The sequence below is a fragment of the Diadema antillarum genome, unplaced genomic scaffold (assembly GCF_040938485.1).
Source record: "Diadema antillarum isolate AM-2024a unplaced genomic scaffold, OU_Dant_1.0 scf00000148, whole genome shotgun sequence".
In the NCBI taxonomy this organism is placed as follows: domain Eukaryota; kingdom Metazoa; phylum Echinodermata; class Echinoidea; order Diadematoida; family Diadematidae; genus Diadema; species Diadema antillarum.
The window spans coordinates 1,430,994-1,444,195 of NW_027271037.1; the positions used below are offsets into that span (position 1 = coordinate 1,430,994).

Consider the following 13,202-nt stretch of genomic DNA (forward strand, 5'->3'; position numbering starts at 1 on the left):
AATGCTTTATACAATGTAACAACATCTCTCTTAATACCAATACTCTGATCTACAACATAACATACAGTACACACTCTGGTACAGTACGTGTATGCTTGCATTTCTCATCAATTTCATGTCATAATAATGTACCATAGTGTACCCTTACACAACCAATGTTAACTTTGCATGAAGCTACAATACAAACATCTGTATACAATTTGTAAGAGCTTGCCAGATTGCCCCACGCAAGTGAAAATCAAAGTCGGGCAAGTGATTTGGAACAATGAGAAAAAAAATCCTTCCCCAAATTTGGCAAGCAAAAAGTTTTGAAGCCGCCTTTTTTCTTTCACTTTCCCCCTAAAACCCATGAAGTCAGCCATACAGAAGCCCAAAGATAATGAGTGTTTAATGATGCAATGCACTTTTAAATATTTCATTTCAGCTCCTTTCCAATGCTTACATGAAGAAGTCACAATGTAATGCACTACATTGTACCAACACTTGATCGAACCATGTTTGTTGAATACTCCATTTGATGTGTTTCATGGTTGTGAATCAACGTGTGCTGTTTATTCAAATGATTGTGTTTTCTTTAAAAGCCGTTGACTTACACTACAGGAGATTTTTTTTTTTTTAATATGGTTACACTTTCATTTCACTTGCTCCTGTCTAGCTGCTGCCGACAAAGGTACAGTGTTCGGCTAGTGCAAGTTAGAGGCATTGCCAGCTATGGAGTACCAATACACTTATAGTACAAGTGTAGAGGGTACACTGTAGGCCTACATGTACACACACAGTGGCGGATCCAGAGGGGGGCGCACCGGGCTCGGCCCCCTCTTTATTTGTTGTTAAATCAAAAGAAATGAAAAGAAAAAAATGAGATGAAACCCGGAGGTAGCACCAGAAATACTGTTTGCTCCCCCCCCCCCCCCCTACAGAATTCCTGGATCCGCCCCTGCACACGACAGCTGTACTCACTTGAGCAATTCCAGTGACAGAAATGGGCACGCCGAGCGTTGTGTAAACATTGGTGGTGTCAATCTTCAGTGTCATCGTGTTGAGTGAGAGACGCTGGCTCTGTTGGATGATGGGGAACACGAAGGCACGGCCTCCAGACACCATCAGGGGCTCCGCGTGGCAGCATCCTGAGAGGAACAAAAGTTGTTAAACATTTTCTAAAAAATGTTTCTGCTAAATGAGCACAACACCAGTAACGCTACTGTTAGAAGAAATGTAAGATACATAATTAAATATTAATTGTGTTGCAGCACTGTACTTGTACATGCCACCAGTATCTACACTGTACAATCTGTATTTCAAACACAAATACATGTAACTCGATGTTACAGTGTTTTATGTGCATATTGTGTGAGCTACAAACTTCATTTGCTGTGTTTAATGGGGCTCCATGACATTTGCTCCAGCAACTATTGCTGCCATTAAACATCTGTACACCATGGAAACAAATTCTAACCACAAACACAACCCTAACCCTAATCCTCATATCAAACTAAACCTAAAACACAATCACAACCCTAACCCCAATCCTACGTCCTTGGAGAAAATAAGATTGAAGCAACTGTTGGAGAGGCAAATGATGTGTCACTGTTTACCCTAAAAAGACTGGGGGGGGGCCTAAAAGGCCCCCCCCCTCGACATTTCGCGCGATTACTCAGCAACACGCAATGCTCTCGCCGCGATGCTCTATGACTTTTTTCTTTCGAGTTTCCCGCACATTTTGACACCAAATTTGTGACGCCCGGGGGTACGGTTCTGAAGTTACATAACTTTTTGTACATGCACGTGAGGCCGAAAATGGCTCAAAAATGTGATTTTGTGTACAAAGTCAATGCAAATTGAGTCTTTTCACATGGTTCATATAAATATGCTTATTTTTACTCTCAATGGCTAAAATTAATTTGCTTTAGGAGTATTATGCTTCAAAAAGTGTCTGCCACAAATTTTGTTAAAAAAAACAACAAAAACAAAAGGTCGAAAAAACAAAGAAATACATAAGAAATTCATAAAACAATAAAATAAATAAGAAATTAATTTTTATACCGAATTCTTTTTCAAGGACATTTGCTAAGAATGCCACAAAGAATAATTAGACGAAAAATGAGCACTTTTGGAGCTTTATTTACTGATTTAGATCAAAGAGTCTGATATCTTGCATAAATTAGCATAATTAATCAAAATAAAATAAAAGAAGACTATTTTGTAAAATTTAAATATACGATCTTGTAGATTACATCGCACACTACCATTGTGCAAATTTCCGCGGTGATCGTGCGATCCACGGCCGAGATCTTAAGGGGGGGCCCTTTAGGGCCCCCCCAGTCTTTCGAGCTACCAAAATAGCCCAGTCTTTTTAGGGTTAAGACACATGCATCATGCAAACATGTACATTTGAACAAACAAGCCATGCAATAAAATGCATATTGTACAGAAATCTCCTCCTGTGTATGCACAAGGCTAGGCTCACTCTAGAAATCCCACCACTTGCATGGCCTGAGCACTGTCTGCGCTTGATGCAGCATAACGCTTGCACAAAAGGTGCAAAAGGCTGGTTCATGGTGGACAGCAGAATTCGCAAAGAAAGTGAACCTGTAATATATACAAAGTGATTAGTTTGCTGACAAATTTGAGTACCCACTCACACGATTGTACTCTATCACTCAGTGTGGAATAGTGACTTTGTATGTACAAAATCAGGTTGGTTCTGATTTTATTTTCTCTTACGAATATTTGTAAAATTGATGTCAGACTTCACTTTCATGGTGCTGATTCATGCCTTAAAGAAGCGAGAGCCAAAGAAAAGAGCCCCGAAAACTTCGAGTCGGATCAGGGCACGGCGATAACTGCAACTAGCCCAAACGCGAAGCTCCCACGGTATAACTATTTTTAAACTGTGTGAAGGAGCGCACTAGGGTTAGGCACAGCGATAGGCGCAGTAGCCCTGCATGGAGCAAACTAGACAGAAAGATCCATCTGAGTCTTTTTTCTTTTCTTTTCTTTTTTTGACGTTATCGCTCTCCTCCAGAGACATACAGTGTAGGACTGTTGTTAGGAGGGGATCCGTAAAGCCAGACGCAGTCTCCGAAGAACATCTAGGTGTATCCCAAACGATCAGATACACAACGATCTGTCGGTCAAGGAGCAAACCAGCTGGCACCCGGCGCCATGTTTAGGTGAGTCGCTGCACATCTGTTGATTAAAACTCAATTTTTCTCAAAAAGTGTAAGACAGAATTTTTTCTTGTCATCATGGGAGTGCATATCATGTGCGAGTAACAAAAAAATCACCATGCGAACTTGCGACAATTTGTCAGATGCGCTGGGTGATATAAAGTGAACAGGGGGGCTCATAAGCATTCTCTCGCCCCGAGGCAAGAGGGCTTCATGACATGAGCAACCAGCCAGGCCATGCTCATGAGGAGGGGAGGGGAGGGATCCTTCAGAGCAGGAGCTCCAATCATGAGCGGGTTTCCCTGACTGATACAGGTGAGTGAATTCTACACAGCCTACATTGTACACTTGTGAGTACTCTCACTCTCAAGAATCTTACTCTTATTTACTCACATGAAATCAAATTAGGCTAATTTATTTAGGAGACTAGGTGCCTAAATTTTAATCAAAATCTAAATGGGTGGGAGAGCTAGTGACATACAGACCGATCTTGCGGTCAAGTTCCACTCTGCGACAGCAAGATTGGTCTGTAATGGTACTAATACTCAATAGATCTCACGTTAGTCGTCGGGGATATGTTCCGCGGAGAGCTGTGTCTGGCTTCACGGATCCCCTCCTACGAGTCCTACACGTACTACCAAGTTTAGCCCGACCAGACGCTGTAACGCTATCGCAACGTACCATGTACAGCGACTGGGCTGTGTATAGTTCAGTTCGGGAAACCCACTCACAAGGGGGGCCCCTCCTTATAAGTAACCCGTCCCCCTTATAAGTAACCCCGTCCCCCTTATAAGTAACCCCCGGGGCACCCCTTATAAGGAGTCTCCACGCTTTTTTGCAATGCAACGCGAAAATGAAAGGACTGCGGCAATTCGCTTGATTATGTCCATAAAGCTTCACAAGTTTCCTAATTACTCACGAAATTTGAGCAAAATCGGTTTGAGGCATCATATCTAAAATCATGGATTTAAATGCGATGTCAAACGACCCATGCGAATGCTGTAATGCGAGCGATTACTGGCGCGAGTGTCGCCAGGCGCGGCGGCGCGGCAATGCTCGAGTGCAGACGTGGCGACTGAGTACAACACTCAGTCGCCATGTCTGCACTCAAGCATTGCCGCGCCGCCGCGCCTGGCGACACTCGCGCCAGTAATCGCTCGCATTACAGCATTCGCATGGGTCGTTTGACATCGCATTTAAATCCATGATTTTAGATATGATGCCTCAAACCGATTTTGCTCAAATTTCGTGAGTAACTAGGAAACTTGTGAAGCTTTATGGACATAATCAAGCGAATTGCCGCAGTCCTTTCATTTTCGCGTTGCATTGCAAAAAAGCGTGGAGACTCCTTATAAGGGGTGCCCCGGGGGTTACTTATAAGGGGGACGGGGTTACTTATAAGGGGGACGGGTTACTTATAAGGAGGGGCCCCCCTTGTGAGTGGGTTTCCCGAACTGAGTTATACCGAGTTATGTCTCTGGAGGAGAGCGATATCGTCAAAAAAATTAAAAGACTCCTCCGGACAGACGGATCTTTCTGACTAACGCTATAGAGTGGACCAAGGGCCTAGCCAAGATTCTGATTGATTTCTGGATTAAATTTTATAACGTTACGTCGTTAGACTCTACCGCCTGTTTTCAGCAAGGCAAAAGTAAATTTATTCATTGCTGGTTTCTACACTGTCAATGGCAATGCACACCTACACTCACTAACGCTACAGCTGAATATTCAATGGGGCCTGGGGTGGTGTGATACAGAACTTTTTAAAGATCTTTTTAAATTTTATCGCACTGTAGATTAATTCTATGCGCTTGTGCTGTACACAATTGTGCAGCAAGCACGATCGAGCTCTGGTGTGGATGTGCTTGTTGATCATGTTGATTGAGGAGGGTCCACCCGATCGAAGACCGGCAGGCATACGAGTAAAACACGCATACACGTCGAGCAAAATCAACACAACAGTACCGTAACAAAATTGTAACTTACGAAAAAGGAACGCTTAAGAATAATAATACAGTTTGTAAACATATAGAAAAAAAACTCACCTGAAATGATTAAGGCCTCATTAGGACCGCAGGTTTCAAAAAACACCATGATGTACCTACACTTTGTTTACCAAATGTCGGTTCTGAGATGGGACGTTCTAATTGCAGACTGCCTTGCTTTGCACGGCACGTATAGCGTATACAAGGAATGGGCAATTGCACAGTGACATCACACAAGTATACAACCAGCGTGTGTAATACACACCCAACAAGCTCGCAAGCGACCAAGCCTTCACATACATTACGTCATGGCAGGATATATAAACACGAATTCCAGTCGAAAAAATGTGAGATTATAATACTTAAAAACCAAATTGTTGATATCTATGTTAAAACAATGACTTAAATAAATATTTATCACACAATGTAGTATTACAAGTACAAATTTTGTGATTAAAATTTTATTTACATATATTTTGAAATCCATCAGTATTGAATCTTAAATTGACTTCATTATGTAATGAGTACGGTGAGTACCTGGGCCGATAGCTCGGTACGGAAACAAATGGAAAATTTTTTGTGTGTCTGTGAGTAATATGCGCTGACATCAACACCGCAAATGTTTTATAGAAGCTTGTTCTTGCTGGCTGTTGTTGGTTGAGTTTGATTATTTTTTTACTTTATTCATCACAGAAAGCGATTGGAGTAGACGGAAACTAACTAGAGTTAGGCATGGAAATGCGCCGAAGAATCATTTCGCTATGAACTACGTTTTTGTTTGTTTCTATGTGTGTGTATGTTTTAATTGTCAAGTGGAGCTTTTGACTTCTTTCTTTATTCCCCCTGCCTTCAAAAAGAACTCCAGTCAAGGTTTCCATTTGGCTAGAAAAATGAAAATAGGAATACCATGTTGAATTCTTTTTGTATGTTCCACATACCGTTGCCCTGCTGTGACATCACGAATTGTCAAGGTCTCCTTATCCAACGATGACGGTATAATGGTATGTGGGTTGATTCCTAAGTTTTTAATGGATTGTCTGATTTTCCTCTCTCTGATGTGTGCGACTGTATTTCTTGTATACCGAATTTTACCGAATCGAAATGTGCGCCCTACATGTAGGCTCCTATCTGGGGCCGGGTGAATTCTCATGCGGAAAATGTGTCGACGCTGACTACTTTAACCCGCTGAGAAACATACTTAAATCACTATGAAGAAAAGAAATACTCAGCAGGCTAATTTTATGTCCTTTACAGACATAATTTACGGACAAATTAATTTGAGGTATATGGGTGTGGGTGTGTATGTGTATATATATAAATACACACACACACACACACACACACACACACACACACACACACACACACACATATATATATATATATATATATATATATATATGCAACCCCCACACCCCTAATTGTCTCAAGGGGCCGACCAATGTTGTACAGAGGCGGATAAATTTTGGTCTGGTCTGTTAGCTTCTCTCTGTACTGGTCGGGGGTTAGCTTATCACATAGACACCAATCATCAACAAATTTCCAAAAGATAAAAAGAGACTAAATATTGCTTCACAACAACAGTGAATATAAAATGCGGGAGAAGGGGTAAAATTTACAGGGATAATGTCAATGCTGCTAACAGTATATTTATTCACCGACCTGCCTCCTCGTAGGTCTGAAATATAGATACTGATTACAAACAAATTCCTTTTCCTATTACACAATGGAACACATCACATCGCTTAACTCTTCTACACCTGTGGAGACCTTTACTTCTTTAAAACTTCTTAAGGGAAGGAAGGGGAGGGGTTTTGTTAGTAGGGATATAATGAGGTTAATGGGTGTGGCCACTTATCTCGACGTCGGCATGGTCGCGGGGTGAGGTTCTCGCCTGCATGTCGATCGAGCTCGTCCAAGGGCTGGGGCGTCTGTTAACCGGTCTGCTTTCACTGCTTCCTTAAACGATTCGTCACCACTGCCGTCCACGTTGTGGCAACCTGACAGGATGCAACATCTCTAATGACACGTACCAGTCGACTATTTGGAGTTCATTACACCCCAGATTGGTGTAAACCAAAGTTCTGTCTTGTCGTGGTGTAAAGTTTCTCAACTTGTCGTTGTCCACCAGTTAACTCTTGGGCAGTCCAACCATGATCCTCGTCTCATTCACAGCGTCGATAGAGTTTAGTTGATTAATATGGAGGGGAGCATGATGGATAGGGAAGGGGATCTTCTGACTCTATCTCTGTGGTCTCTGTAATCACGCAGCTCCTCTGTTGTGTCCCCTCTTTTCTATCAATAATCTAACTCTCCTCAAACATGGTCTTTTATAACAAATTCACTATTGGTATCCTTTCCCTAAAAGTATTTCATTGGCTAAATCTTATTTTGGGGTGTGATCTTCACTGGAAATTAACTTCTTATTGGTCAGATCTTCCATTAGCTCCTCCCATTCGTTTCTGTGGAACTCCGTTTTCTATGATTCATCTCAATTTCTGATTAACTTGCCCACTGTCTTTTAGTTTCTTTATTTCCATCTTCTCTGTAACTACTGGTCAAGACTTATTGCTTCTTGGATAATAAAATCATAAAACAAATGAATGTTAGTGTCCTTATGACGTCCAACGTCATCGTCATCATTTTTCTGGGTTGTTGTCCCTGAATTTGTCTTTGGAATTCCTGTCTGACCTACTGCACTAAAGTACATCAAAATAAAGGAGAAGTTCTGCTGGAGAACGACCTTCTAGACCAGCGAGGGTCATTCATGTTTTAGGGATCAGAGGGCAAAAACACGTCATTCCCATAATTTGGATTGGGGCTTTGGGGATGGAGAGTGCGGAGAACTGACCACTGGCTGGAGAAAGTAGTCAATGTCAAACTCATAAATTCCTACGACCAATAACTTTTCTTGGGAGAGGAGAATTGACAAAACAAAAAAAGGAAGTCTAGCTGGAAGCAAAATAAAGAGTTTCAAAAACTCCAAGAAGGGGAAAAGACTGATTCATACTGACGTCACCTGGGTGACTTGGAAAACAACTGTAATGCTTCTGTTTTCTTTAACTTTCTATCCTTATTCTATTCTTTTCTTTATTATATGTGCTAGTAGCCATCTGGGTTACATCTACCCCACCTCCGAAAAATTTCGTCCTCGAAATTGGGTAGAACGTGTGTCATTTACATACTATTTACAAGCAAGCATATTATCAAATCACCCTGCCAACCTGGCTTTAACCGATCTTAATACTCATCAAAGCTAAGGATACACATACAATACTCCCAATGGTAAATATCAAGATAGCATGTCACTACCTTCATTAGACATGAATAACATTATAACAATCATAACAAAGTATCTAGCTTCCAACAAATTAATGATAAGTGTGCACCTCTCAAATCTGAGACTTCATAAACTTCGAGAACTAATAACAAAACTCGTAAAACATCAACGCGGATTTAATTGCAGGGCTTGCTTAACCTGCACTCCCGACAGCAGGATAATCGTCCTCGACAGAATCAAAATGTAATAATAACTCTTTCACAAATTCTTAAACTTAATGTAATGCCATTGGAATCACACTAAACAATTCAAACATAATATATCACAATACTCGTCCTGGGGTAGCTCTTCCCCATAACAGAAACACATCATATACGAATTAATGATAACATCAAAGTGTCCATCATTACATGACAATAGTTCAAAAAAATACGCAGGATGGGTGGTTATTCCTCATCTCTAAAGTATAAGGCAGGTTCGGAGAGCCTAACAATCTCCTGAACTCGATAGTCCTTATTCCTTTCCTAAGCCTCTATATGTTGCTTCTTTTTTTTTTTGGCAATAGCCCTTCACCATGGCCTTGCTGCCATGAAACATACAACACAAAATAATCAGACTGTTGAATACATCCTATCCAGACTTTTCAACTCTAGTAAATCAAAGCACATACACAACAATTCAAATCGAGATGGTCATGGTTAGATGACGCAAAACTGATAAAGTAACAATATCAAAATTCGACAAGTTATGGACACTCTCTTTCTAATGCCCTAACTCACAGATCGTTTGATCCGCATTCATGTACGTCAACTGTACATAAACATCTCATCAACTTTTGAGATACACATTTAAAATTCCTGACCTTCCTTTGTCAGTCACACACAAATCGCTATCCGACACATATTATACAACTTACAGTATAACTTTATCTAGCGTACGTTCCTCAGCTAGAATTTCATAACAATACAGTTTCACAACGATACTTTATATACAAACGTAAGTAACAAACAATATGGCAAATTCAGTGGCGACTGCCTGCACTATATAAGAAAAAAAGTAGCGAGGGGGCTAATTGAAAACAACACGCTGACCAAGTAAGTTCATTAAAAAAAATGACATCTTCCTTGATTTGGAAAGGAGGTACAATGTCAAGTGCCTGCCTGCATTGGACCATAATTCAAACAGAAAATAATCCTCAAAATGAACAGACGCGTTTCAATATTTAACGCAACACAATTATACTACCATCACTTCTGGGGTTTGTAGGGTGTTTCTACCTGCAAATGCATTCCAAAGAAAGCTTCCAATTTCAAACAATGAATTGTTACACGTTGAATCAGCAGGCAAATCATTCTCCACATTAGGGTAATTAGCACTCAGTGAATGAGAATATCCCAGCCTGTCTGGGGGCTTAGAGGTTCTACGAGATCGTCGAACTTGACTATCCTCTTCAGAAACTTCTTGGGGAGCTGGAATAGGGTCTTGAACCTCAGGTTCAACATTAACTTCTTCAGCCTCAATATTAACTTCTACATCATCCCTCTCCTGAACATTGTCTGCTTCATTTTCGGGGATGACAGGTTCATTATCCTCAACATTTCTAGTCACATCATTTTCATTGCTTTCGCGATCTACCTCAGCATCATTGTTCCCTAGGGGCGTGGCCTCATCTACTACGATAGGGCGTGGCGTCGCCCACAGAGATACTTCTCCATTATCACTAACGTCTTCATCATTAATTCCTTCTACTTCTACCTGAGGCACATGTCTTTGGGGGCGTTCAGGTTGCTGCTTGGGTTTCGGCACACTGGGGGCGGGGTCCTCAACTTTGGGGAGGAAATTACAGGGAAGGAGAAGGTTGCGATGGAGTGTTCTGACTCTCCCTACTCCATTTTCAGGGCGGACTCTGTACACGGGGATCTCGGGGTTCGGTTGTGAGACTACTACATAGGGGCATTTTCCCCACTTGTCTCCAAGTTTATGCTTCCCAATGATACCCACGTTTCTCACCAAGACTCTGTCACCTGGCTCGACTGTGTTCTCACGTAATCTAGTGTCATACTTCGCTTTGTTCCTAGCGCCTAGCTTACCAGTCCTCTCAGATACTAGCTTATACGCATAATCCATGCGTTTCCTTAGGTCCTCTACATATTTGCCAGCATCAGTTCTCCCTTCATCTCTGGGATCTAGCCCTAGGTAAACATCCACGGGTAAGCGGGGGTGGCGTCCATACATGAGGTAGTACGGTGAATACCCCGTAGCATCATTCCGAGTACAGTTATACGCATGGACGAGAGGGGCTAGGTGCGACTTCCAGTCGGCTTTGTGATCATCTCCTAGGGTGCCTAGCATACCGAGAATGGTTCTGTTCATACGCTCACACATGCCATTCCCTTGGGGGTGGTATGGGGTAGTGCGGGATTTCTCAATACCAGCTAGCTTACACAGGTGTCTGATCACTTCCGATTCAAAGTTTCTGCCCTGATCGGAGTGAAGGCGGGAGGGGAAACCGTAGTGCACGAGGAAATGGTCAAACAGCACCTTGGCAGTAGTGTGTGCGGTTTGATTTCGGGTCGGGACAGCTACTGTGTAGTGTGTGAAATGGTCAGTTATCACCAAAATATTGGAGTACCCTCCTTTGGATTCTTCCAAAGTGAGATAATCCATACACACTAGTTCTAGGGGCCGGGTAGTCCTAATGTTTACTAGTGGGGCAGTCACGTGAGACTCGGGGACTCCTTTTCTTCTCACACATCTCCCACACGTCTTCACATACTGAGTGACGTCATTGGCCATGTGGGGCCAATAAAACCGCTCTCTCACCAAGTCAATAGTACGCTCTATCCCCAGGTGCCCTGTGTCGTCATGGAGACTCTTTAGCACTTCTCTCTTGTACTTTTCAGGGAGGACTAGTTGCCTTGTCTTCCCTCCTTCCATACACTCTTTCACTCTGTATAACACACCGTCATGTACCACTAACTTCTTCCACTCTCGCAACAGCACTCTCACTCTCTCACTCTCCGCATTCCGCTGGTCAGCAGACGGGGGAAGCCCCTTTTCTACGTAGTGGAGCACACGTTTGATTACATCATCATCCCGCTGCTCCTTTGCCCAGTCAGGGGGGTTCACCTGGGAGTTAGGATTCGGGAAGGGTGGGGACTGGAGTTCGGGGGGCACTACATTACCTGCATGAGCTACTACCTCAGCATACGGGTCCTCGTCAACATTAACATGTATGGCATAACTACAAATAGCCTCAAATGAATCAGACTGAATGTGGCCACACTTGTTCACATCATCCTCACTTTCACCATTTCGTCCATCATGCAAACGGGAGAGTAGGTCAGCATCTGTGTTGGACTTTCCTGATCGATATTTAATGGAGATGTCATAATTCGCCAGCGCAGCTAACCACCTGTGTTGGGTTGCGTCTAGCTTTGCTGTCGAATTCACGTAGGTCAGAGGGTTGTTGTCGGTCAGTACTTGTACTTTGTTGCCGTACAAATAGTCGTGAAATTTGTCAGTCAAGGCCCACTTCAGCGCTAGAAATTCGAGCTTATGCGCGGGGGCATGGCTCTCACTCTTGCTGAGGGACCTACTTGCATACGCTATGACTCTTTCTTTTCCGAAATCATCTAGTTGGTACAGTGCCGCGCCAAGGCCTGAAGTGCTGGCATCTGTGTGGAGGATGAATGGTTTCTCAAAATCGGCATAGGCCAGAACAGGGGGACTCATTAACTTTTCTTTGATTGTTTGAAATGCCGATTCACATTCGGGGGTCCATTTGAAGGTAGGGGGCTTGTGTTGGGGGGTCTTACCTTTTCTCTTACGGGGGCCACCGAGGAGCTCATTTAGGGGCTTCGCAATTTGTGAGAAATTACGGATGAATTTCCGGTAATAACTCGCAAATCCGAGGAACGATCGCACATCGCGCGTGCGCGCTGGTCTGGGCCACGTCCTGACAGTTTCGATCTTGTCTGGGTCAGTCTCGATACCGTCTTCCGATACCACATGTCCTAGGTACTTAATTCTACTCTGGAGGAGTTTACACTTGCTGGGTTTCAGTTTGAATCCATGCATGGTCAGTCGGTCTAGTACTTGTCGTAGTCTGTCCTTGTGTTCTTCAATTGTCTTGGAAAAGATAATTATGTCATCTAAGTAAACGACACATATCTTGTGATTCAGGTCGCCAAGGCAACGCTCCATCGCTCGTTGGAACGTACCGGGGGCATTGCACAATCCAAAGGGGAGACGGTTGCACTCCCATAGTCCTAGGGGAGGGGGCAAGACGAAGGCGGTTTTATGCTTGTCTTTCTCTGTGACTCCTATTTGCCAGTAGCCAGAGCGCAGATCCAGGGAGCTAAACCACTTCGCACCATTGAGAGCCTGCAAAGTCTCGTCAATGCGGGGGAGGGCATAGGAGTCACGAATTGTCTTTGAATTAAGCTTACGAAAATCTACACAAAATCTTAGAGAACCATCTTTCTTTCGCACTAAGACTATGGGGCTGGCATATGGGGAAAAGGATTCTCTGATCACTCCTGAATGCTTCATCGTGTCTAAATGGGCCCTAACTTCGTCATACAGGGAAGGTGGTATCGGGCGGTATCGTTCACGGAAGGGTCGGTCGTCAGTCAGTTCAATGTTATGTTCGACTATGGTACTATGTCCTAGGTCAAACTCATCCGTACTGAATGCAGAGGGGTATTCTCTCAAAACATGTCTCACATCATCAATCTCATCACTTGAGGCTGGGGACTGGGAGAA

The 13,202-nt window shown here is 43.0% G+C and overlaps 1 protein-coding gene across 1 annotated transcript in view; it reads right to left on the reverse strand.

Annotated features, from left to right (window-relative positions):
• Positions 1-5,353, reverse strand: part of LOC139721742 (flotillin-1-like) — a 28,717-nt gene extending 23,364 nt beyond the window's left edge. Inside the window, exons 1-2 of the mRNA XM_071633064.1 lie at positions 5,216-5,353; positions 961-1,127 (exon numbers count right to left, since the gene is read on the reverse strand). Of these exons, the coding sequence (XP_071489165.1) occupies positions 961-1,127; positions 5,216-5,264 (216 nt within the window). The 5' untranslated portion in view covers positions 5,265-5,353. The remainder of the gene's footprint in view (positions 1-960; positions 1,128-5,215) is intronic.
• Positions 5,354-13,202: the final 7,849 nt, after the last annotated feature.